Genomic DNA, 27,734 nt, shown 5'->3' with positions numbered 1-27,734 from the left:
TGAGTTCCAGCATAAATTTAGATACAGAAATAGCACCTCTGAACCACAAAGTGAATAAAATGAAATTATTTGATGTTTCTCACATGCTTACAAGTTTTGCTAAGTCAGGTACTGTTATACTCTGAGAGATGGAAAAAATTGTCTTTTACATATAAGTCAAAAGAACGTGTGCTTAAATCTAAGAATAATTCTAAACTTTAGATTTTAAAACCAGTATCTGATTACTCTCTTAATATTCTCTATCTATTCAAATGTTCTGGACTGTCTTCTTGTGCCCAGCAATGGGATGTTACAGTCTTTCACCTTTTGAGACTTCAGAGTGTAGACCTCGGAGTGTGAGTATTTTTCCAGGGTTGCCTAGTTTTGCAGCATAAGAATGGCTCCTCTAGAAAAATAATGATGTCTGTCTCCTGGGGTGGCTGATTTAAAACCTCTGCCATGAGCAGTGACCCCTGAGTGAGTGAAGTACATAATTAGTACAGGTGTTCACTGTACTAACAAAAGCATTTTTAGGCTTTGGGACTGTCTGCAACGATTGAGTTCATGTCATTTTCTATACATGGCAAGCTCCTTTGTCCAGCACTGATATACAAGCCCTAAATTAACTGTAGAATTATAAATAGACCATACATACAATACATAAGGAAAGAAACCTCGTTTTGACCTCTTGTATTGTGCAGTCACTGTTATGGAAAGTTATAGACTGTGTGTTTCACATATACTTTGTCCCAAATACGTGGGTCTTTCTCACTGAAAAGCTCACTGGGAGTCGAGGGCACTCAGAGAGAAAGGGAAGTATTGAGCACCTTGCAGCACTGCATCACAAACGGGTTTGACAAAGTTTGACCTATGTGAAATTTTCTTATAGGAATGTTTCCCTGGAAGATGACACTTATGTGTCAGTTGTATTTGGAGAAACACTGCAATTTAAACAAGCTGCTTTTTTGGCCAGAGGCTTAATTTGTTATTGTACTAGATGCTCTGTTGTGCCGCAGCGGGGTAAGAAAAAGACAAAGAATCAAGATAAAGTGTTATTTGCGAAGATGTGTCTGTATGTCTGCACATCATCTGCAGGCTGTGGATTTATTAGTTTTTCACTCAGTAGAACTGTAATATAAATAATGCATATCAGAACTGATCACACATGGTCTATTCACTTGCACACGTACACTGCGAGCACTGTCTGAGCCAGAGAGGAGTAAGTGCAACCAGACCTCCTCTGCCTTCTCTGTAAATCGGATCTTAAAAAGCAGTCTCAGATACGTGTGACCTCACAGTAGTCCATATCCCATCTAGAAAGTTGCATCAGTGTGGTTATTGTGGGTTTTTTTAGGTGGTGTGGGTGCTGCTACTGACTCAGCCATTATTTTCTGCAGGACTTGAGGCGAGTCATTTCTCCTTCTGTTGTTTCCATTTCCTTAGCTGTGAATACTGGGTTTCATAAAGCATTTTGAAGCTTGGAGGTCAAAAATGAAAACAGAAGCACTTGGTATTTTTGTCATTTATATCATTCCCATAGTTGTTCTGCATCTATCTTAGATATAATTTGATAAGATTATTTCTTGATTTGAAATAGCTGTTGCTTGAATATATGAATCATCGGTGCAGGTAACTAAGGTAAAAACGAGCTACTTATACCTGAAAGGAACTGTGATGCTTGCAACTGAATTAAATTCCTGTCACATTTCAGAGCAGATGTATCAGAGCTATAATTGTTCACTAATTCACATAAAGTCTATGAAAATGGATGAAAATATCTTTATTCAGAGTGATGGTAGCTTTTTCATCTGTAAAGTCTTAGTAGGTGCTAGCTGACAACCTCTTTTCAAAGGTTGCATGCTAAGGCTGAATTAATTTCTCCACTGAGTAGCTGATTACTCTCTCTGTTGGATGGGAAGAAAGATACTACTTAGCAAAAAAAGATTAGCAGAAGAAAGAAAATAAATAAATCCATTGTAAGCTCTAACACTCTTTCAAGGAAAATATGCAAAGGGAAAATAAGGAATATCTGCAGCTAAACCAGTTTGTGCAATGATATTCAGATCTTTCAAGTAAAACACGTTCTGGCTTCTGTGAACACAAATGATCAATCTCCAGGAGGAGAAAGCAGAAGCTCACCTCAGAAAACAGGGGACTGATTCTGTGGTGTTCCCTCCCCAGAGTGCCAGTTTCAATGAAGTCTGTCCTAACTGATGCACAAGACAAATATGGTCCCTCTGTGGAGGCCATCCTTAAGATTACAGTTAAAAGTGATGTCTCTCATCACCTGCAGCTACTGAAGATCCTGTAGCAGTCTTTGTCTGTCTTAGACAGGATTGGATAGCTTCTTTCTGCCACCATTATGTTCCGTTCTTTCATCATATCACTACTCTTTATTCCTATCTGTAAATGCTGTGGAGTGTTACCGTATGCCATGAAACAGATGCTGCCTCCCATTGTAGAGAGCTACATTTTCTTATTGATTTAACAGCAGCTAGTGCAGCGCTTAATGGCAGGGACTTGAGAAGAGAGATCCAGTAACATATTCATGTTCTGCCTTTGTGCAACTGATAACAGTAGTGGTAGGAGATGCGAGTGGAGAAGGGAAACATCTCAAACCTTTATGTGAAGACTGTCATCACCTCTGCCTGAAGGATCTTCCAGTATTTCATCATGTCTAGACTATATGTACTGTGTTATCTTGTGTAGAACTCTGCTGTATCGAAGGATAAAGCTCAAATCCTTTTTGTTTTGAAAGTAATGATCATCATTATCTTAGGAATGAACAATCCAGGCTACTACATGTGAACCAGAATAGTGAGAGGTGGATGGACATCTAACATCTGGAGCTGGGCAGGTCATTTAGTTGTTAAGCTTCTCATGATGATTAATCAGCTAGGAAAGACTGTGAGCCTTTTACTTCCACCACAGAGCAGTTGCTTACACCTCTGAACAGTTGCTTATGCTGCCAATAGATCCACAGTTTTGATTCACAGTTTACTAGTCTGAATAAATGCCCAGCATAGCTATAGTCCTAGAAGATGTTATTGACCAAGAAAAGCACTAAGAATTTTTTGTTATCTTTTTCATCCATTAAATTTTTCAAGCACATTATTCTATCAGAAACATTTGTTTACTTTAGAAGTCATTATAGCTTAAAATGCTATGAAGAGGAGCCTAGATATTTTAACTGACTCAAAACCAGGGAAACCTGCAATGGAACCAATTTGGAACATTAACCCATGCAGAACTTGTTACTGGCAGAAGCCACATGATCTGTCTTTTAGTTTTCAAAATTAATCAGGCCCCTAAAGTGTTAGGAAATTGGCTTAAAGCCATAAGGTTGTATTTAAGCAAAAAAAGGAATCAGATATCAAGAGTGTTTCAAATCTAGTTTCTGAGACCTTGATGTACACGGAAAGCCTATTTGGAAGGTTTCCTCTGCAATGATGTTGGTTAGAAGCTAGCTCTGCTATTCTCGCATATCTGATTGTCTTCAGAACTTCGCATTTAAAGAAAAATGTCTAAAACTGCAACAAGCATAACCAAATAATCACTTCATTTCCCTCAGATTCAACTGGCAGAGCTGTTGAACTCCTGCAGGCATGGTAATGACTTTGTATGACCCATGAAATTTGACTGAAAACCCTTCTTCATTAGCAGTAGGTTGTCTTTGTTGTAGTTTTGCTCCTGGTATCCCCAAGATCAACTGGTTTGCCTTTATTAATAATACCATGACAGCCAACAAGCAGTTTCTTTTGCTTTTAAACATGGGTTTGCACTGGTAAATATATTATGTTCTAGTTCACTCATTGGTTATTTGCTGCCTTATGATTGTATCTGCTTCCACTTTTGGAAGCAGTCACTAAACAAATGAAATGTGGGTTTGGGGTGTCCAAGGCAACTTGGTTTTAGAGGATGCAGAGCACCTGCATCTTCTCTGGATTTTTGATGTGCACTTACATTTCTACAAAATGAAAGCGTTTTTATTTTTAGAGTATTCTGAAAGAGCTATTTCTGAGGATATGATTTCAGCAGAAGTGAATGGCAGTTGGAAAGGCTAAGGGACTAGAGTGTGCTCTAAGACTTTTTATCACCAATAAATTTCACCTCTGATCTCTGTGCAGTGCCTGGGAATGAAAAGTGGCTTTGGAATTGTGTGTGATTTTCTTTCATTCCACCAAGCTTTCCCACTGAAATTTTCTGTCTTGCATCTGTGTCTTTGTAAAGCTTAATGCAATGGCAAAACAAGAGGCCTCCTCCTTTCCGAGGAGCAGACTCAAGCAAGAATGTGTGTTCAGAATGGGCACAAACTTGCCACCTTATTTATCACCAGGATTTCCAATCTTCAAATGCCATGGCCCATAAGTGACTTCTCCATAATAATATTTATCGAATTATTTCTGGTCTAATTATTCATACTTAGTTTGTCCTCTGAAAATTTCTCTTGAAAGAATCGTTTTTGAGATTTTTCTTTTGAAAACAAATTCATGACCACATCAAACAAAGATTCATGTTGCTGTTGGTTTAATTGCCAGCAGCCCTCAGGGAATTTCAAAACTCACTGTTGTTATAATTGCTTCTCTCCCTTTCTCTTCCCCACTGCTTTTTCCCCTTTCATTTTTGAATGCTGCAGAAGTCATTGTATAGCTATTAATTATTTAAGTCCATTTTAGGCACAAAGGAGTTTATGTCTTTTTTTTGTCCATACAGTAACTATCAAATTCAAAATTAATGAGTAGATTATGAATACTGAAAAGGGCCAAAAATCTTTTTTTGAAAAAACGGTTGAAGTTTTCTTGATTTTTAACTTTTTAAGAAAAAAAGCAGCTACTGGTGCCATGCCATGCCACAAGATCAGATCCATAACCTATGGATATATCTCCTTCTCTATTCCAACCAGAAAACCCAGTGCACCTAGCCTGGCTTTATTCCCTTTGAAAAGCATTATGGATGCCTTATGTGTGTGAAACATAGCATAAGCGATGCTGGCCTAACTTGATGTGATATATGGCATATTTGTTTTAAAATGAGCAACAGTCTCAAATCTGTTTTGAATTAGGAAAAATGTTTGAGAGAAAGAAAGGAAAAAAGGAGCCGTTTTGTTGCAGGCATCTGAAAAATAACAGTTTAGAGGAAGGAGGAAAAATGGTCAGGCAAAACCCAACAGTTAAAGCTGAAAAATGTATTTCAAACACTGGGGATTATAAGTGTATATGTTATTCTTTGTTTTTTAAAAAAATAGAATCTTGGCAACTTAAGCGCATACTATGATGATCCAGAATGAGAACAGCTACTCAATAGTGAAATTATCAGCAGTACTCTGGCAAGAGGTTATTAGTCATAGTCCCAGTATCATAAGAGAGCCAGAGCCAAGGCTTCAAGAAGCAAAACATTCCCCTTTGCAGAAAGGTCAAGATTAGTCACTTTTGTTTTCTTCAGTTGATGGAGGTTGGGTTAGTTGGGGGTTTATTTTGTTATAGAGAAGACTTTGGGACATATTTTTAAGTTAGTTGGGTCTTTTACTTTTTTTTTTTAACCCTGAAGTGTTGTAAATATGCCAGTGTTCCACGTTGGAAATGGGAATCTGCAGCTAGGGGAAAGCTGTTGTCTGATAGCCAAACTTCTGACAACAGAAATATGGAGTGATATTCAGAGGCTGTACTGCCGTGCTTAAACCAGCAGAAAGAGTCTTCCAGAGGCAAGTACCATGGGGAGTTTTCTTCACATCTGTGGAACTGAAGCATCTGAACTATAAGTGCCTGCTTGCTAAACAGACTCTTTCTTTCCTTTGCAGATAGGTATCAGGGTGCTTAACCAGAAGGACACAATATAGAAAAGTTTTGCTGAGCAGGAATGCAATTGAGAATGAGAAAGCAATCAGTTCCCCAAACTTCTGTCTCACTGAAAACCAGAAAAGTGCTCTGAAGTTTTCTTTGAGATCTGAAGATCTTCCCAGGAGAGGAAAAAGAATTTTAAGTTTTTGTTGGTGCTCCTCCTTCCAATTTGAAGTTAAAGATGTTTAGCGTATCTGGAGATGGGCCATTAACTTTGCTGCCTCAGTTTTCCCCACTTTGTGCTAGCAATAACAGTTGATAGCTACTGCAGTGTTCTACTACATAGGTACACAAAGGTTCACACAATGCTTTAGATAAAAGATGCACTAATGAATGCTATTTATTTTATAACCATATCCAAACTATCACATAAAGATAAGGGCCTTCTTTTCCTGTTTTTATTTGATCAATACTTCACTTATATTTCTTGTTATCTCGAGACTGTTTGACATCCTCTATAAGGCTGGATTTCAATTTATGTGTAATCTGGGAAACTGTTTATGATGATGGTGCTAGATGGATGTCCAGTGATATTTGTGGATGCATAAATGTCACATATTTTTTTATATCATTGATTCACTTATAAGGAAAGAATCACTCTTTTCTTGCCAACTTGTGTCTTATTTTTAAATGGAAATGGAAGACATTTGTGTCTGGTCAAAGAGATATTATTTCCTGAAGGTGGGGCTGTTGTAAATGAAGATAAGTGAATTCTTGAAAAATCCAGAATATACTGTTAATGGGACGGGTATTTTATCTTCTTTACTAGCTTCTGATAGAAGTTATATTTAGAGACGAGACCCTAAACTTCTCTTTCTTGGCTTGCAAGGAGAGAAAAACATTCCAAGCTCTCTTGTTCATCCACTCATAGTCTGTTAGTTTAGACGAAAGGGTTAAAAAAATAAATATCTGACCTTTGTAATATTTTAGAGAAAAAAAATGCTGTATCCTGAGGCTATGCTGGGCCAAACACTGTAGATTTTGGACACTGTCCTAACTTGAAAATTTCCATGTGTTTTAAGTCTTGTCTCATTTATCTTCAACAAGAGTCAACCACAAATTTTAATTGCTTGGCTATAGCCCTCTGGATGCCAAATAGATCTGAGTGTGTTACGCAGATCTGGGCATGCACTCAGTACTCTTGAGTCCAGCAAGGCTGGTCTGGTAGCTTGGGAGTGATGAGCCAGCAGAAGGGCTTCATGGTCCAAATCTACACCTAGAGCTAACGAAAGATGCTCGGGGAGGGCTGATTTGCAGTGGTTCAGATTTTTCAAATAAGCCGAATATTTTTGCAAGATGTTAATAGCAGCAGCAAAGGCGCTGAGCCAAGGTCACTGTGCTCAGCTTTCTCTTCACAAGTAGCAACCATATCCAGTCTCTGTTTCTACCGTCTCCTCCAGACACATCCATTGTGGTCGTCATTTCTGTCTTTTCTAGCAGCATTTTAGAACACCCATTTCCAACTTTTTTTACCCTCAGACCTTCTGGAATCCTTTCCACTTCTAAAATAAGTACTGCCCCAAAATCTTACCATCTTTTGATGTGTTGTATTCTATAACAGTCCATGCCCAAGTGTATTTCACTCTCCTGTAACTAATTCTTCTGTTTGCCAGTATCCTATCAACCTCCTTTTTAGAAGGAGAGGTATATATTCATCTTACCTTGCTTCCTTTAGTCCAGCAGCAAATTATAGCCAGATAAGTTTATGAGGGTGACATGTAAAAACCAAATCAACTTGTGTGCTTGTAAACTTTTATTTCTATTTATATCTCATAATTTTTAAGAGCTTAAAGGAATTGATCTCATATAAGCACAGTATCTGTTGTTGCTGATTTTTTCTTTGTAAGTCTCATGTAATGGTTTTTTTGTACCTGAATTTTTGCCTGCTGCTGATCTGCAGCTTTTGTTCACATAAGGTTTGTGTACATGATTCATGTGTAAGTGGCTAGAAGTAGTCAAAGATAGTTGTGAAGGTTTCTGTTTTGTTGTGTAACATCATCCTCAACTACTGCTGTTCCTGAAGGCTGTATCTTCATTTTCATTTGGGGAAAGTGACGGTATAATAAAAGAGGCGATTATAAAAGCATAGCCTTTGAGGAAGCTTTTAGAAAAAAAGATGTGTTTCTTTGAGCAAAGACATTTGGAAAGGAAAAATAATTCTCTGTGGTATGGTTATTTGCTTATCAAAATTGCTTTCCTGATTTTAGTGGAAAGAAAGAATGCATTAATTGACCCTGTCATTTCTCCCATTTCCTATAGCATGAGCATCTGGTACCCTAGATCTTGTGAAACACAATCAGGACAAAATTCTTCAAAGAAAACCCAAAAATTTCATTAAAATGCCACAGTCACTAATCAGATGGCCACATGCTGGTGTTACCAGCTTGGTTCACTTCCCAACATAATTAGGAAATATGTGTGACAAAACTGAGTTTCTATACAGTGCATCAAGAGTTTGTTATGCCGAGTCAAGCCCTTTTCAATAGTAGTTCACTGATATCAAGGTAACTTCCAGAGAATCAAAGCTAGCAACTGGCTTATAAATCCTGGTTGCTTCTGTGCTCTTACCCTTGCTCAATGACTCAGATGTTCCCTCACAGCCTCAGGACATCGCCCACTGTTGAAAGCATGAGTTACACATGCAGATTAATGGAGAAATATCAGCAGCTGTTTAAAGTTTACTACTGAAAAAAATAAGGTTTTTGTTACACTTTCAAGATGTGTAGGAGAAATATGTTATTGTGAAAACACAGAGTAAAATGAGACTAGCAACAATCTCAGTTGCTCTTTTTTTCAGTTTACTGAAAAAAACCAAATTTTTAGTATCCCAAAGCAAAGAAGAGATTGGCACTGATAGCTTTATGCAAGAGAGCTGGGTTTAGGACATAGTGTGTAGCAAGTGCTTTTCTTTCCAAATATGCTTTTTGTTTCAAATTTATTCATTTTATTTGTCATTTAATACAGTGCTTATTGTTTTAATATAATATTTTCATTGACTAGAAAATTACTTGTCACATGCAACCCCCAAAACCTGTTGATTTTGTTCTTCAGAAACTCAGCCATTATGTTTTTCTAGCAATGAGTAATCTCATATTAGAGGAAAGTGTTTTATCACTGGCTCCACTTCCTCTATCCTTCCCCTGGACACCGTACACATACTCCCTTCTTTGGCCAACTCTCAAGAGAAAGTACAGACAGTCTGGAGAACAAGCCTTCCTTTGTGCAGATTACATTTTCCTATAAACACCTCAATGATGGGTATATAACCTCCAGCAAGACTGTTGCCTGATCTCTGGTAAAAACATAAACAAGTTGAATCCAGAAGCTCTGATAAGGAGATTCACAAGAATCTAAGATCTTGAGTATTGTGAACAGAAGGGAGATTTTTTTCCTATGATTTTTGAAGAATCATATACTCAAAGAGAGAAACTTTCTTTAATAATACTGAACTATTTGTCTCTCCTGCCGCTGTTATAGAGATATTTAAAATAAATCCTCTTTGAAGATTCCCAAACCTGTCCTTGAGCTTCTCTAGAAAGCCACTCCTAACATATTTGTTCCAGTCCACAGGACCTTCAAAACTAAAGCATTAACTTTTAGAAATATTGAGATACCAAGATCTGTAGGGATTATCAAGCAGAGAAGCTGCTCTCTGAAGCTTCTTCAAATATTCTCCAGAAAAGTATTTAAATAGGATGGATCTTAGTGAAGAAAGATGTGATTTATAACCACACCTTTGCTTACAAAACGCAATCGCTGTTTTCTTAAATGCACTTGATACTGATACCTTCCTTGGTACCACTGCCATTAACAGGTATCATAAATCTTGGAATGTTTTTTGCCTCTTATGTTTTCTTCAAGTGAATCATTAATATGCCTGATGATTATTTTGTTAACAGAAAGGACATTTTTGTGTGTTTTTCTGAAATATAAAGCCAGCTCATTACTGAATATAGTATTGAAAAGCAAATATTAAGGATTCTATACAACAGCATTTACAAGTATGCATAGCTGAAAAAAAATCATCATTTTCTTTCTCTAAAAGTTTGCTACACTACAGAGCAGTAAGGTCCTCCTTATTAAGAGGCCACCAGGAGTGATAAACACATGATGATCTCCCCAGTCATTTTCACTTATTTTGAAAATGTGCCTTAAAGAGTTGGTTCCCTTTGAGCTAAAAAGCTGCGTGCTCAGAAATGAATGCTACTCAAGATAAGGCAGGATAGCAGATTTGAGTGTCTGAAAGGAGCTGAAATTTTCCTTTATCATATTTTCATTCATCCAAGGGTAGCTTGCATTCTGGTTTGCCTCTTCTCCTTTAGCAGCTTTATGCTTGGATTTCTATATTAATAACAAGCATAGCCCCCTGAACCTACTGAGTGCGTGCTGTGCTGATAAAAAAATCCCTTGATGAAGCACAAATTATTTGTTTTCAGTCAACCGTGTTAAGTCCGTGAGTAGGTGTAAACCACCATTCTGTCCAAACAGACCATGAGTTTTACACTTAATAATATTTACTTCTGAAATCTCTAACAATGAGGATGAAGGGCACGAGACAGCTTTAATCAACAGCGTTAATCAGCTTTGATCCCTTGAGATCATGGAGCAGCACTTGGCATAACTCATTAGCAACTTGTGGGCTTTTTGGCCTAAATTATGCCAAACTCCAAACCTTGTCCTTCAGTTTTCTCACTATCTTGAGTACCGTTGGCTGAAAATACCTTTCCCCTCTGCTCCATAATTCTGTCTATCCTTGCCACTTCCTGGTAAATCTCTATAATCAGTTTTGGGAATGGGACTCCGGAGTGCTGCTCTTTACTTCTCCATTACAGGAGACTCCTGCAGAAGACTGGTCAAGCATTAGAACAGGCTGCCCAGGGAAGTGCTGGAGTCTCCATCACTGGAGGATATCTAAAAACATGTAGACTTGGCACTCCAGGACATGGTTTAGTAGGCTTGGTGGTGTTGGGCTGACAGTTGGACTTGATGATCTTAGAGATCTTTTCCAATCTTAATGATTCTATGAATCTATGTCCCTGGACCCACTCAAGCTTCTTTGTTTGAGCAGGGTTTTTTTTTAAGGGAAAAAAAAGCAAATAAAGAAATTTATTGTTACATTTCAGCCTCTGAATTGTACCATGAATTTGTTATGAATGCTTAAAATCACAAGGCATTTAAAATTAATATAATGTGAGAAACTGCAATATTTTAATAAATTACCCATTATTTTGTTTTCTCATCACAAGAACAGTCTCTGTCACAAGCACCTCCTGAAATGCTTTTGATATGTTTATAAAAATTGGTATATCATTTTATATCCAGTTGTAGAGGACTGCTTCTCCTGAAAACATGACCTAAGAGGACCTTGTGGTTCATAGGAACTACGTCATTGCCACTGGTCTCTTGTGTAGGGTTTCAGAGTAGTCACGTGCCTCTAACTCTTTAGGGAGAGCAAAAATCCATTCTGTGACATAGCTACATTGCTTCATGGTGTGCCATTTAGAATCACAGAATCATAGAATAGTTTGGGCTGGAAGGGACCTTAAAGATCATCCAGTTCCCACCCCCCTGCCATGGGCAGCGACACCTCCCACTAGATCAGGCTGCCCAAGGCCCCACCCAACCTGGCCTTGAACACCTCCAGGGATGAGGCATCTACAACTAACATGAGCAACCTGTTCCAGAGCCTCACCACTCTCATGGTGAAGAAATTTCTCCTTATGTCTAGTCTAAATCTGCCCCTCTCCAGTCTATACCCGTTCCCCTTTGTCCTATCACTACAAGTCTTTGTAAACAGTCCCTCTCCATCTTCCTTGTAGGCCCCTTTCAGGTACTGGAAGGTCACTATAAGATTTAAGATTTATGCTCTAATTTTTCAGAGCTATTTGGCTTTTTTTTTTCCTCAGTGCATTGCATGGATGGGCTTTTTTTATTGGTTCAAAAGCTGTTTAAATTTGTTTCTCTCCACCTGTGCTCAATCTGTGATACTTGGATCTTTTGTTTTAAAAAAAAATGCTTATCTCAAAGGATAGAAAAATCTTGTTTTCATACAGTATTTCAGTAATACTTAGAAATAACTGTGATGTGTAATTTCTGAAGTTTCAAACACTGCTTCTTCTCCCCAACAACTATAAAATACAAAGGAAATTATTTGCATATGAAGAATTTGATCATCCAAACATCATGCTTCTGATGAAACATAAATCAGCTAGAAAGAGCTTACTTAGTTTTTCCTTAAAGAAACAGATCAGTCTGAGTTATTTTTCTATGCAATTAACACTGTTTCCTGTTTTAAGTAGAGGGATCAGAGTTGTCCAAAACAGTTAAGATTATAGCAACATCAGCAGTTTTTCTGTTTGTTTTGCTTTATTCATTCTGGCATCATAGCTAATTTCTAATCAAGTCAAAGTGTTTGAAAGCGTGATTCAAGGGAGATGATACACCTCTCTAAACGAAGTGCATAAAGATTATTTAATAAAAAGGGTATTGTACACAGTGACATTTTTCTAGTGGCTATAATTATCCCTGTAGCCAGCAAGTGAATGATGTATTTCAGGATATGTGTTTGGATGATGATGAGCAGATTGGGATTGCTAATAAACTAGGCCATTCACCAGCAAGCCTTTTATTCTTGTACATCAGTGGCCTATGATGACAGTAGAAGTTGCCCTCTGGTAGCTTTTAATTCTCTCTTTAAAGTGTCTTATACTTTAAGCAGACACTCCTTTGGCAGAACCAAGGATGGGGGCAAATGTCTCATTTGTAAATGTCATCTTTTCTGTTCCAACCCCAAGAAGCATGAGCAGAGCAATGCACAGAAAACCAGCTACTCCTTCTCTTGTAATACCCAAAGAAGATGTTACTATTTGAGTTTGATGATTCAGTCCAAGATTGATCCAGAGCCTGCTGAAGTCACTGGAAGTCTGTGATTGCCAAAAACCACTGACTTCAGCATGTCTTGGGGCAAGCCCTTCACGGGCACAGAACTCCCTGCGAAATAGCCTGCTTTATTGGAAAGCAAAACTAGTTAAACAACAGTTAATCACAACCAGCTATCTGGACCTTCCTCCACAAAAGGTTTGTGGCTTTAGAGTCCTACCCCAAAACACAGGAACGTGGAAGATAAAGGTCTTTACTTTTTATCTCATGGCTCAATTCAATAGTTAGCTTCTGCCTCTACTTCTGTGGGCCTCCTGCACTCCACAGCTGCAACTGCCAAACCTCGTTCACTAGAAAAAAATAGACAATTATCTCTGGGAATTTATTTCCCAGCAAGAATATTCACATCTCACTTCTCTCCAGTACTTCATCACCAAGATGCACAGCTGTTGAAGGACTATCCAGATCTCAGTCCAATGTACTGTCATGTTCAATACCTCAGCACTGCATGAGTTTCATAAATGCATATTTTCCGGATATATCTTCAGTCTGTGTTTCCTCTGGTAATCCCTGCCTGGAATCACAAATTAAAAGCATATATGTATATGTAAAAGTGTATACGTATGCATATATGTAAATCCCCTAGTTAGTTTAGAATAATTAGCAAAAAGACATTTCTTGTTATGGGAAAATTGTCCTTCAGACTCTGAAGACAGCTGTTTGTCTACAGTCTTCCACTGCAGTCCTTCCAGAGGAACTGTCTTACAAAGCAAGTGACACCTGGGCAGGGAGAATGGAGGAATGAGATATTTTTGCAGGCTTCACTAGCACTGATTTGTACTGTGACGCTTAGGGCATTGTGAGTTTGCCATCTGTGATGGGCACCACTGGGGCAAAGTGTGCCTTTTTGTAAGGGAGTGAACAAATACTGAAGAAATGAAAACCTGATGATCTGCTTGATTTTCCATCTGTATTTTCTTCTAGAATTCTTTAACTTATATGTTCTTCAGCTTCCTCATTTGAAGAATCTCATCTTTCAACAGCTATTTCCATCCAGAATTACTAGTATTTCATGTACCATCTAGGGTGCTTTGCCTAATGTTTTCAAAACCATCTGCAAAGTATAAATCTCTGGCACCTCATATTTTTAAAGCACTATATCTGCTTCCTTACCAGTTGTACAAAGTGTTTGAAAAAAAACAGCATTTTCTCTATAGTGGAAAAACATTTTACTCTCTGCTGAAATCCTCCAGGTTTGTTGATGTTGTGCTCAGCCTTACTGTCTTTTACTATCCTGTGTGATACTTGGATGATAGCCAGACACATATAAATTGCTCCCACTCATGCTCTCTCTGGCGGTTTTATGTGCCTTTCACTACTTTCTAGCAGATATTTTAGACAGCAATTTATTCGTGTCATGTTTTTTTTCTGCTTACTTTCTTTCCCATTTTAAAACCTATTACATCTTTTTGCCTAGAATTTACCTAGTGTTTTAGGATTCTTGTGGATTTATGGGTCAGAGACTACAATGGCAAAATTGTGGCTTTCTCTTTAAGCTTGTAGAAGGGAGTAGAAGGCCATAAGACTCTTACTGCCCAGGTTCAATGCTTGCCATACCAAGATGCAGAGAGTGACTTTGAAGCTGGAAGTGCCTATCTTCCCCTCAAGACATCTGGCTCAGTACATTGGAGGCAGCACGGAGAGGAGGCTTCCCATGACAGATAAAAGGAGTGGTAGAGATTACTTCTTGACTGGAAAATGTGAGAAACCAGAGGCTTAATCTGTGGTGCTCCTAGAAACATTTTGTTCTTGATTTTCCTCCGAGTGCCACAAGTGTACACCAAATAGAGTCTAAGTTTTGGACAAACCCATAACCTAGTCTCTACTAAGTACCCCAATTTTTCATTATATTTCTCCTAAAGATTAGAATAAAGAGCAGAAAAAGAGGAATTAAATAATCTAAGGAGCTTCTGTCTAAAGGCAGAAGAAAATAAGCATTATGGGTTCAGGCTGAACCTTCCCCTGCAGCCCCTCAGTTGAAAAATTAGCTTTCATCATTCTTGGAAAAGTTTTCGGCTTGCTGTGAATCATGTCATTCAAACAGCAGCAGTAGTGAACACTGTGTCATTGCGGGGGTGAGAGTGTAAAACTGAATCATGCCCCACTCCCAGCCCTTGCCACAGACGCCAACTGCTATACACTTGCATCAGCAAAAATATCTGTGGAGCATTCTGTAGCCTGAGCTGGTAATTGGGCCTAAATGTAACAAACAGCATCACTCAATCCGAGCTTGGAATTGATTAAATCATTGCAAGTACAGCACATATTTACTAGAGCATATTGATATTATTAAGGCAAATAAGCATGTTAGAAGTTTATCATGTTTTCCAAAAAAAAATGGACATAGTAATAACAAAAAAACCACAGAAACTCAGTTCTGGGACTTAGTTTTCTATCCCAGCACATCTCTTTAAAAGCCCATTCGTCGTGCGTTCATCAGGGTATAAAATTAGCGTCAAAGCACATACCAGAGGAGGTATGTCCTTATCCAGCTCTGACCTGTTGCATTACATTTCTAGTACTCTGATGGACTAGGAATCCATGGTGTCTTCATAGGGGTTGTTGTGATACTGATCAAGAAAACAATCTTTCTAATATTGCATTTGTGTCTCCTGGTTTGTTGCAGTTTTCTCATGTGCTGCTACTAGTCAAACCTTTCCTTTGCCTTCACAGGTTACACAAATGGACCAGAAACTGAACCTCATTACAGATATGCTGCATCGTCTGGTTTCCCGTCAGCAGGGGGATCAAGGGAACAATAGATCATCTCAGAGAGGCAACAATGTCAATTCAGATCTTTTCCTCCCTAATAACACTTTGCCAACCTATGAGCAACTGACAGTACCGAGAAGAAACGAAGACGATATATCCTGATGAGGCATAAGTCTGTGTTGGGTGCTTCCCACTGTTGACCTTTAAATGGGACAGAATGTTGAGAACTTGGAAAAAAATGAAGTTCATCAGCCATCCAAGAAAACACACAACTACTGTATCTATATCACTAGTCTCAAATACACTCTTCTAAAGCCACTCATAATAGCTGAAGAATTGCCAGGCTGTCTTCTACCAGGCACAACTTACTGAAGCTCCACATTGATTTTGTTCAGAAACAGATGATCACAACTAATTATTTCTCAGAAAGACCAAAGTAAAGTAAAGACAAGCAAAATGGCAAGGATTTAGAGCTCCTTTAATAATAATAGTAATAATAATATTCTAATAATACTTGAAGTTAGATGGAAGAAGTGCATTCTGTTTATGAATCTGCAGATAGCAATATATTTCTCCTACTAAGATTTTTAAAACAAACTAGGATAACTTATGTTGGTTTTATTGTGTAAACACACACTAACATTCTAGAGAATTACAAACCACATACTGAATGATTTTCTTTCTCTGTTTTATTTTAATGTTACTACATAAACAGTATCAGATAATGACTGGGTTTTTTAAATCTGTTTTTCTTCAGGGAGGAACAAATCCTTAATCTGGAACAATACTATTTATAGTGGAAAGTACTATAGATTTTTTAAGATATCAGTTTTTCATGGGGAGACAATAAACTACTACATAAAAAAAATTATTCTGCTTTCTAGAAAATTGTTGACAAAGAATTTATATGTAAGTAGAAAACACAGTGGTCTGAATGTACTTGTCCTGAAATACCTTTTTAAAAAGAAGGCCCACAACTTCTTAAATCTACTGGGTTTTAGCTAGCAGTTGCCAAGCATAGTACAAGCTGAAGTAACTGGACTTGCTGGTCAAGTGCTTGAGCTGGCCACTTACTGAGCATACATAATCCTCACAGGAATTGAGGCCCCAGTTCAGGAAAGCATCTCTCATCCAGGCAGCATATGTGACAATTTGAATAGTTTCCTGAATAATGTCTTGAGAAATTCAACTCCCTGAAAGAGCATTTGGTATTGAAAAGTGCCAGCTCTAATTTAGAGGACTGAGAGCCTCAGCTACAACCCACAGAGCCGACCACATTACCCAACATGATAGCTGCAATAAAGCCACGGATATTTGGCTCAGTGTGACTTTCACATACACAACATGAGCACAATCTGGGCTTTGACTGCTAAGTTTGAAATAAAACCCTTGCAGATAGTCAGCACCTGTACCATAACAGCCCTGTTTTGAACATGGAACATCTTTAAAGCTGACAGTGTCATGAAAAGCTATTTAGTCCAGGATGGTGGCGGTAGACAATACTGCTGGCAAAAGAGGGAGATGTAGACAAATTTATCAGCTCTTGCACTTTGAGCATCATACACAAACAGTTCACCCCATTCCCCTCACTGCAGAGCTTGTGCCCCGTGGGTCTCTCTCCCTCTCCCAGAAAGCCAACGCCCTAAAGCATCTTAGCTTTGCATAGCAATTAACGTCATCGGTCTTTTATATCTTTGAGCAGTCTGGAATACTATAATACGTAATGAACTGAGATTGCAGGGAAACTTCTTGTAGAACTGCTCGTATACTGGACTTCCTTTTCAACATTTCATCTCTTTCACTTGGACTGCAGAGAAAAGTATACTGTATTTAACTTTACAGTTTATGTTACAATTATCCAGCCTCACTGCTATACAGTAGCTAAATGTTAAGGGTGTAGAAATTTACAGGCATAAGCAGGAATTGTATCGGGCATTATGTTTTATAGAAATCAAAATTATTGTCATGATTTTGAACATTTTGTAAAATTAGATTCAATATGTAATTTCTGGTTCTCAATCAGCCTGTTAATTTCCTAATAAAGTAAGGGACAAGAGTGTCATGTCTTTCAGTTCTTCTAAAATCCAGACACTTCATACACATCGGAAAGCTGTTGACTTTGCTTTTCTTTTTTCTCTTAGCCCACTCTACACTCTACAGTGTACAGATGCCTTCTTTGCAATGCAGGACTGGAAACCTGCTGATTCTTTACTAGAAAAATAAAAGAAATCAGGACTTAATCAGCTGGGGTGGTCTTGGGGAGAAAGCTATGTCTTTTAGCCCTTGCTGAAAGCAACCAGGTCTATGCATTTCCTTTCTAGGGGTATTGTGTTAACCAGAAAATGCATTCATTCCTGCCTGTTTGTTCCCAAGACCATGCCTGTGTTTTCTGTTTGGCAGCTAATCTCAGTGATAACAGTTTGGCATAGCAAACATTTCATGTCAAAGATAATTTCCCTTTCTTGATGTGACAGTTGGTCTATACTCATCTGAAAATCAGTTGAGAGACTCCTTGGAATAACTAGGTTATACATATTCTCAGGGCTGATGGCAAGTCATTGTGAGGTTGGCGGTTGCTTACCTCAGTCCAGCTGATCCTTTGAGAAAAATCACCAGCTCTGAAACCAGCTACTTCAAGTCTAACAATCCACCTCACCCTTCAAAAAAAGATGATCCATTTTGCTGGCTGAAGAGGAATTTCATAAAATGGGCCTTCCAGATTTGCCATGGAGCCACCTGGAACTAGCCATCCCGAGTGCTAACCAGAGACAGGTCTGACATCTCTGCTCAAAGGACCAAACTGCATTTATCTGCCTGCTGGGGCAGCGTCGTCATACCTCAGCATCGTCTCCTTGAAGCAGGTACTTCAGTGTCTTTCTTTCACAGACCATTGTGGAACACCAGCAGCAGAAAGATGAGATGAACACTTGAACGCTGGACCAGCCTGAAGTAACCAGCATGCAGTGACTATGTGTTTCTGCCAGAAAACTACCTGCTGATGTCTGCTGTTCATCCCAACTGTCCAGAGCATGTTTTATTCAAGTGGGTAGGAAATGTTTGTAAGTAGCCTGAAGGGGAGCACAGGAAACTGTAAGGTAAGCAAAGTCTTGGCTTTATGATTTTCTATCCTGTTTTTGTAAACTGTTAAAATAATGGCATCTGAGGCTGCAGAAAGGAGTCTCGTTCTTGAATTGCTCAACAGCAGTTTGCATTCCAAAACTGATGTAAGCTAAGCCTGGACCCCCATACATGCTTAAAACAATAAAAGTCACCTCAAAAGAAGTAATCTAAAAAAAAAAAAATGAGCTGGCTCAGCTTCCGCAGCCTACCAGGGTCTGGGTGCTGTGCCAGATATGGAAGGTGGGAAGTCAGTCCACAGGAGAGGAGGAGAAACATGGGGCGGCCCAGCTGAAGGTGGCAGTGAAAGCTCAGCCTGTCTCAGTCCATAGCAGAGGCAGAGTAAGTGCAAGTTTGCAAAAGAAAGATCTGGGAGTGGAGAGGGTAGAATGCAAGAGAAGTGTTTTAGGAGATGAGCAAAATAACCCTCCTGGTTAGAGGGCTGTGTTAGCATTCAAGAGACAGATGCACTCTGCCTGGCATCAGCATTAATCTACGGTATGACCTCAGGGTGAGTCATTTCACCTGTTTGGCACATCTGTTCCCCCTCTCCTCAGCTCATCCCACTTGCCTATTTAGCTCACATCTTCCTCAGGACAGGGATGGCCCCCTTCTAGATGTTTGCTCAGTGCCTAACACAAAAAGACCTGCACTCTGGGATCTTAAGGTACCACTCATATATAAGTAATTACTTTGGAGGTAAAAGCTACCCTGGAGCCCTGCTATATGCCAGGTCTTTATTATTCTGAACCCCTGGAAGCACCTGCTGCCAAACTGACTAGATGATATTGAGTTTTAGATCTCCTTTGACACAAAATAAGAGCAGAAGTCCAGCCATAACTCATTTTCACTCTTGTATTTTGAAGCAGATTCATTTCAAAAATAATGCAATGAGCCAGCACTATTCTTAAATACTAGCTGAGGCAGAAATCTTTGAATGTCAGTGAATTAAATAGCCATTTTAATTTAAGGGTTGTTGTTAGCAGACACATTTGGACTAATTTATCACCCATCATTTCTGAGAAAGGTGGAAATATTCCAGGGCACTGAGCTGAAAAAGTGTGGGCAAGAACCAAATAGCTTCTTGAAATGTAAAAAAAAAAAAAATAGAAAAGTAAAATACAAGAGGAAGATTTTCTTTTGTGGGAGTTTATAGGAGAGAATGTAAAAACAATTCTAGGATAATCTTCATGTACCCTGCTGAGATAGGTATTACTGTTCTCATTTTACTGATAAGGATGGTGGGTTTGGAAGAGGAGGTGTATTAAGAAGAAAAGGAAAAAGATTAGAGCTCTGATGCAACTCCTGCTATTGTCCTACCCCTGTCAAAATGTATCTATGCGCTTCATTTATACACAGGAGTTGGGCTATTGCCTGCAATGGGACTACTCAGTCCATGTTGTTCAACATAAGCATTTCAAAGTTCAAAAAGTGTAGTAATGATGCATTTCCATGGTCTTTCAATGGAAGTTAGGCTCAGTTATGTATGCAGCATTGCTTTCCTCATGGTCACAGAGCCATGTGAATTCACAGCTTTCTGTTTACGATTTCTGTTTTCAAATCATTGGTCTATAATATGCTTACACACCACTCACATTTTCAAGCCACAATAACTGAAGACGTTTCTCTCCAGTGATATGAATTTCCTTCCCTCTCACACCCAAACACACATAATGCAGTTTCTGCACACAGAGCAAAGGCTTTTTAAGTGCTTTCCAATTTCATTTAAAATAGCTGTGTAATGTTTTCACCCTGGGTTTCCTGATCAGCAGCAGCCGTGATGAAGGTGTGTGTGAAAGGCAGTAAGTTTTTACACCAGTGCAATGTAGAGGTGACAGCTATGTCTGGAGAAAGATTCATTGCCATACAATAACAAGAAGTTGTTGAAATGGGAAATAGCAAATAGTTCTATGAACACTGTTTTTTTTCCTCTCTTGTCCGTGGGCTGACTTTGATGTCTAAGAAGTGCAGATTTCAGCTGAAGCTTTTCTTTGTGGTTGTGATGGAGAGCAGGTTTGGTTTCTGGGTCATTCCCTTGCTGCCCAACGAGATGTGCATTCACACTCAGCCTTTCCTCAACAGGGACATTGATACTGAGCTCCTCTCTCTTCTACCTCAGTGCTTGTTTTCACAAAACTTTTAAGAACTTAATTATTTTGTAGACCTCTACCCTCCTGTCATATTGAGTTGAAGAAGACAAATGGGTTCAAAAGTTGTTAGGAAGAGGCAAAACAAATACATTGGGAATGCATTAACTTCTTTACCACAGGAACTAAGCTAAAAGGCCTGTCTCCACATCCCAAACCCAGAGGTCTGGAAGAGATATAAACCCCCATGCCTCACTCTGGAGCAGAAGACAACCTCTAACTCCTGGGGGTAGGAGGAGACTTACAGAATACATGTTCTTGGGAGTTGGTGGCTCCTGCAAGGCTTGGTGCATCTTGCCTCTGTATCATCTATTGAAAGATGCTGGAAAATAGGGTTTTGCTTATATTGTTCCCAATGACGGCGACCTAAGAGTTAATACAACAAAATGCTTGGTGCCACAACAAAGAAAATGCAGGTGCCAGATAGGCATATTATGAAACATGTCCGTGTGCTTTGTTGTAATAGAGAGTGAAAAGATATCTACATCACTGGTGAGGGAGCACTGCTGGGGAAGGGCTGGCCCAAAAGAAATGGCATTGTCCATGTTTGCATTGCTCCCGCATAAGCTGGTAACTGCTGCCTGTGGTGAGAGGCTTCCTAGGGGCCTGACATGAGGCATTATGCTCTCTTCCCGTGGATTTGTGCCTGAGAAGAACTGATCTATAGAACCGGTCTTGAAACCATCTTGGAGCTGCATTTGCTTCAGAGCTAGCATTGCTCTGGCGAGCTGCCCAGGGATTTAGGCTCGTTTAATCCAGGCTTGGCTCTTCATGGCAGACACCCGTGGAACAAAGGAAATAAAGCTTCCGTGACCCTGTCGCATTGCTGGTGAATCACTCAGCCAGGTGCAGAAAGTGGGCTAGGCAGCCTTCAGCGAGCTTTCTGGGATCAGAGAGAGGGGCAAATCCCTGGCAGGGGTGAGCAGACATATCTTTAGAGATTTTCTTGCCATGATTTCCCAAGTCTGGGAGTGTTGCACTCCAAGCCCCTGATGCCTCTGCATTTCACACAACCTTTAAAGCCAGTTGTGCTGAAATCCATCCCTGCTGCTTTCTGTGCTTGTAATCTTACAGAGAAATAAAAAATGAGAAGCCAAGAAGGAAAATATATTCTGTTTTCAGTTCTGCTTTATGGTATATCCTTTGGAGTATATTGATCATTCATTTGTAAAGATTATTATCTTAGATAAGAGTTGATACAAGCACTACCAGTGGCGTGGGAATGATAAGCACACATGAGGCATTAGGATTACAAGCAGCTTGTGAGATCCTATCATCTGGAACTGTTGTTTAAGCATTGCCCAATAATTTGTTAGTCCTAATGACAGCCTAGTGGGGTTATTAACTGAGTGGTCTACAAGTGGAGCCTAAATGTAAATGTGATTCAGATTTTATTCCTTTTGCATCCTTGGCCCTTACTCTATATGTGAATCTTCTGGTCTGATTCTCTCCCTTTTCCTGGATTTCCCTAGGGATTTCTTTCTAAGTATTAATTGAAACACTGGATACGGGTTTTATTAGCTGAGGGATATGTGCCGTTCAGATCAATTTTGGGAACCATCAGTTAAGAGTTATCAATATGAGGACTGACTGCAACTGCATGAGGGAGTTTTCTGCAAGGTGAAACATCTTTTTTATTCAGTTTGACTTTTAAAGTCTTTATGACAGAAGATGTGCTTATCCCACTGAAACCCTCCTCTGCCCGTGCTGCAGGACTCGCAGCCAGCGTGACATGTGCTCACTTGCAGCCGTTACAGGGTGGATTTTAAATAATGTGTTTGCTTAAAATGTTGCAAATGTTTCTCTGTTATTTCAGTTGGCAATCAAGCAAGTATTTTGTTTTCCATTTATTTTCTGTCCTGTGCTGTGAGGTGGGGAGATCCTCAGCAACCACAGGACAGAAACCAGAAGCAGGAGCGTGGAAAGGTGCACCATAAGACAGGTCCTGTCATTAAGCAAAAAGTACTGCCCCAGGCACACACGCTTCAGTCCCTGTTTCTTGCAACCTGAGCGCTGAAGCATCCTGAACCTTAATTTCCATCTGGCTCTCCCAGGAGTTGATTCAGGGCTCAATCCAAAGCCAGCAGAAGGCTTTCAGCCAGTGAGGCTTTTGGCTGGCTCCAGTGGCTCTTGGGACAGGCCCCTGGGATGTTTCCTTGTGCCTGCACCTCGCAGGCACGTTACTCACTGCTCCTTGGCATTGCACAGCCTGTGATTAACATTTCCTTCCTACGCCAGTCTTTCAGACCACTGCTTCAACTCTGACTTCTTATCTTCCTCCTCCCCCCTTCCCGCCTGAAGAGGAGAACAATTCCTGGAAAAGAAAAAATGCTCTTTCCACTGCGTTGTTGAAACCTTCACAAGGAGAAGAGAGAGGAGACTTTGGAGAACATATGGCTAAAAGCATTTGGGGGTTTTCAAATGGTAAATGACCAATGAGGTCTCAAAGGGGTTTTATTTATAAATGATAGACTACTGAGAGAGAAATAATTGCTGCTCTCCCAGGCATAAAAAAGCAATTCACCTGACAAAAACCCCATGGATAAAATTAGCTAAATGAAAGCTAGATATGGCAACTGTATTAAGCTTCCCCCCCCCTCCCCCCGCAACCCACCCTCTCCCCTCTGCTGAATGGCAAATCATTTTAATTTTGTTTTCCCCTCCTTTCTTGGAAGGAGAAAAAAAAAAAAAAGCCAAAGCAGTGCCTTGGGTCTGAAAGAACAGATGGTGCCCTGGGCGGCCCTCCGGAGCACTCTGCGGCCTGCATTCCTCCACTCCGCCGCTCAGATAACTGAGTTATACAGCACACGACCATCTGGTGTATGACACATCTTGTGTCCCCCGGACAATGCCCCAGCAAACCTCTTCAGGGGAGAGGTTAGTTTCTAGGGTAACAGCAGCATGTGCAGCTCTAGGCCTTATTGAGATTCACGGCTCCTCACTTGTCCCTATTCTTTTCCTCCCTATTGTTGTCACTTGAGCTTTTGCTGCTTGGTTACTCCGAGACTGACAATATCCATCAGTATTTTGTCCCCAGCACAGAAACCATTGTCTCCAAATTTTGTTTCATTATTTATGTTTTCAATATCCAATGGTTGGCTGAAGCATCTGCTGTAGAGTGATAAGGCAAGTGCCTATTGAGGAGGACCACGCTGCTGCCTGACAACGATGGTTTGAATTATTTAGGTTGTGGTTGGACAAGCCTTTGCAAAAAACAGGGTATCCGTGAAGTGCTGAGGTGACTTTATTTATTTATTTGCTTCGGGTTTTTTAAGTGTTTGCGTCTTTTAATCCAGACCCCAAAAAAAAGCTTAAAATCTCCATAGGTAAGTATGTTCATGAGGTAAGTCTGCTCAATGACTGGAGGTCGCTGGATCTTTCCTTACTGGGAACTACTTGGAAAAAAAAAAAAAATCGAACAAGTTTTACTTTCCTTTTGTATTTCTGAGGGGTTTCTTCTGAAATAGCTTTGTTTTTTAAGTGCTGATATTCTCCGCTTAGTTAAAGAGCCAAGATCTGGACTATAACCATGATCAAGCACAGAGACTGTGCATAGTATTCTGAAATTAAGTTTTAATAACATAACTCAGATATTTTAATCAGCAAACAGAAGCAGTAGATAGATGTTTTCTCCACCAATAAAACACATATGTTCCACCGAACCCTTCACTCTGTTGCAGAACAATAATTATATTAGCAGCATTACTCTCTTTGGTATCTGTGATTGTCACAGCTATCCAAAATACCCCAGAATTCATCTTACATCTGCATGGAGTGGACTGTTAATTGAATGAAGCTGAAAATACTTGTTTAAAGAACTAAAACATCAAGCATGAGGTTTAAATAAATACTGAAAGCACACAATTAAGGAAATACCAGTGATGTTTAAGCACAAATACACCGAACTGCAGGCCTAAGTACTTTCATCGGTCAGGGTATGAGTAGCTTTAAAATATTACATCATATCTCAGGTTAAGGTCAAGTATTAGAAAATCAGCAATTACAGTTAAGAGAGATTTTGTATCTATATATCAAATAATACCGAGATATGTGTTGGTAGTTCATTATAATTTTAAGTCCAATTCATTATTTTTCACTCATTTGTAACTTTCTGAATATTTTACTTTCAAAGTAACACTTGTGTAATATATATATACATACACAATCTAAAGGCAATTTTAAAATATATTTACCTAAATTGTTTCAGACCTACTGAGGAAAGAGGAAAAACAGTTAGAGTTTTCCCAGCATGGAACAGTGTTTGTTTTATAGACTTCAGAGCTGATGGCAGAAAATGATTGTAAGAGGTAACCACGAGCCAGAAGACTGGCTTTCAATATTCTCGTGAAATTCAGGTTCGATTTGCAGCATGTTTTGCCCCTGACCTGTTCATTATCTGTGCCATCACAGTAGGCACATTTACTTCATCACATGTTTGAGGTGGCACGTGATCATAAAAGTAGAGACCACATTGGAGTGCATATGCGAGAGGAGATAGAGCTGATTGTGGGCAAGGCTTGCTTAGCTGTGTTTTGCTTGTCAGCTTTCAATAGTGAGGAGGAGGGGTTGGAAATATCCTTGCTTTGTTATAGATTTGGACAGAGTTCCTGGTTTTGTATCTAACTATTGAAAGTTAACAGCAATTTGCTCCACCAGAATCTCCGTGTTATCTTTGTAGGTGCAAAGCCCTCTGTTGAGGTCAACAGAGCAGGACCAGCTGGGAAGGTACAGGCAAAGCACCTGGACTTGCGGTGCTAGTGAGTGCACAACAAAGGTCCATACGCTGATACTGCACAGGTTTGGAACTGGGTCTCAATCATGCAACCCTTCTCCCCTTCCTGCAGCCCTCCCCACCTCTCCTGTTCCAACTTCAGAGATAGGGAGCTGCAGCCCTGAGGTCCCTCAGCATCTCTCCAACTTCAGAGCATGAGAACCAGAGCAGGCAGTCCCCTCCTGTGAAAGGTACTTTTAGTCTGAGAATAGTATCAGGTGAGATATTTCTTCAGAAACTGTGGAAATTATACACCTTCAGCTAGAGTGCTGTATAGTAGTCTGGTTACCTGAGCTGGATGAGTCCTTCCTGAAAGTGGCATGGAGCAGAAGCAAGGTAATGAGGGCAGTCAGAGGCATTGTGAGTCCATATTAGGAGTTTCTCTGCCTAACCTATCAAAGCAAAAGGCTAAGGTTGCTTTCTATAAATATACACATGAAGGAGAAGTACTATTTAACCCAAAGGACAGTGTTACCTCCAGAATAAATATGCAAATTGTCTATGAGTACATTCTTGAAGGTTTCTGAACATCAGGGAAGGAGCAACAGCACTCCCAGCTTGAGGTTGTCAATTGATTAATTTGTGAAAGAGATTATATGATTGCCTGTAAAGGAAGGGAATCAGTCCACATGACTCAGGACATCCCTGTTGCTCATAGCTTTTAAAGGCAGAAAAGCCCATTAGAGCATCTGGTCTGAACTTCTGTATGACAAAGACCATAGATCTCACCCAGTTACTCTTTGCTGAGCCCAGCAATTTGTCTGCCTTGAGTGTTACCTTGTGTCGTGTCATTCAGTCCTGACATGAAGATACCAAGATCCTCACCTTTCCCTGAGTTTTGTCACAGCCTGAATTCCCCTGCTATTAAAATAGACAGTTTTTCTTGTTTTGGTCTGAATTTGTTCACCAATATCTTTGATTCTCATTAGGCTTTCCATATACAAATTAAAAAGCCTTCTAGTACAGGAAATTATGTTTGCCTTAGTAATTATTACAATAAGCCCAATCTGTGAGCAAAGACTAGGGCAAACACACTGTCTGACCCAGAAAAATTGAGGTTTGTAGCCATTTCTTCTATGTTATACCTTCTATGTTTAGTCATCCTTGTGATCTTGTACCTCAGAATTTTAGAAGCTTGTTTGAAAGCAACAAAACTTCCTCAGTGCCTTGTTGGAGCAGAACAACCCAGGTTTGCCTTGGTGACTGTGGGCTTTTGCACAATTTAGTGGTAAGGCTTTGGGATCCTTAAATATTCTTCATGTGCATTGTAGGGGCAGAGGAAACAGAGGAGCAGGTGGGAAAGGAAATACTGCAGTGTCTCTAGACATGCCAGCTGCCTAGGTTATTGGCAGACAGCGACAAGAGGACTTCATTTACCATGGCTGTCGGTCCATTCTTACAACAACATGGTGTATTTGGGATTATTTTTCAAATACTTAGGAAGGCAAAATATGCAGGACAACAAGACACAGAGTTAGACTCCTGAGTGAGCTCCTACATCTTTCTTTAAAGAAAAATAAAATGAGATCTGTGCTTTCCTTTATTTCCACTGGCCAGACCACAGTGCTGCTTAATGAGCCAGATTGGTCCTGCTTTCTTTCCTGTAGAGCATTTTGGGGAGTTCCCTGTCTTGTGCTGGTATGAGCTGGTTTTACAAGTGTCAGTCAGAGTGACATAAGCTCCATCATTTGAGAAAGTGAGGAGAGTGTGTCTATGTGCATGTATATGTGCGTATGAAGTATCCATTACCAGAAAAGAAAAGATTATATATATATATGTTATTGTTGATCATTATTTAGAGGAATGTGAAGTCGCACAGGCAGAGGCACATGCAGTATGGAAAGACATCACAGAACTCATTTCATTTCTGGAAGAAATTACTGCCTGCAAACTCAGCCTAGAACAGTTTGTCCAAAGGAGCTATTTTTATTTCTCTTTTGGAAAAAAAAGAGACTATCTTGCCTCTGATAATTCAGAGCGAGGAAGGTAAACCAGGCAGACACTGCATCTAGCAAGATCCCTGCCTTTACTGCCCTGTCATGTCAGAGCAGCTACTAGAGGCAGCTACTAGAGCTACTAGCAGCAAATAAAGGAAAGAGATTTGTGATCGTAAGGCTAAGCACAAAGAGTGAAAACAAAGGCTGCTTATAGGGAAATTTTTAACCGAATCAGGAGGGAATTACCATCTTTTCCGTTTTCTAAAGAGAAGGACAAGCCACAGAGGATAAAGCT

General features: G+C 39.6%; 1 protein-coding gene across 2 annotated transcripts in view; it reads left to right on the top strand.

Annotated features, from left to right (window-relative positions):
• Positions 1-17,524, top strand: part of KCNQ1 (potassium voltage-gated channel subfamily Q member 1) — a 367,210-nt gene extending 349,686 nt beyond the window's left edge. For both annotated transcript variants that reach the window (XM_069857818.1, XM_069857817.1), the window contains one exon: positions 15,429-17,524. In XM_069857818.1, the coding sequence (XP_069713919.1) occupies positions 15,429-15,629 (201 nt within the window). In that variant the 3' untranslated portion in view covers positions 15,630-17,524. The remainder of the gene's footprint in view (positions 1-15,428) is intronic.
• Positions 17,525-27,734: the final 10,210 nt, after the last annotated feature.

The sequence above is a fragment of the Phaenicophaeus curvirostris genome, chromosome 5, assembly GCF_032191515.1.
Source record: "Phaenicophaeus curvirostris isolate KB17595 chromosome 5, BPBGC_Pcur_1.0, whole genome shotgun sequence".
NCBI classification, from domain to species: domain Eukaryota; kingdom Metazoa; phylum Chordata; class Aves; order Cuculiformes; family Cuculidae; genus Phaenicophaeus; species Phaenicophaeus curvirostris.
Note: the sequence above shows the minus strand (reverse complement) of the source record. Positions and strands in the feature narration are given on the sequence as shown.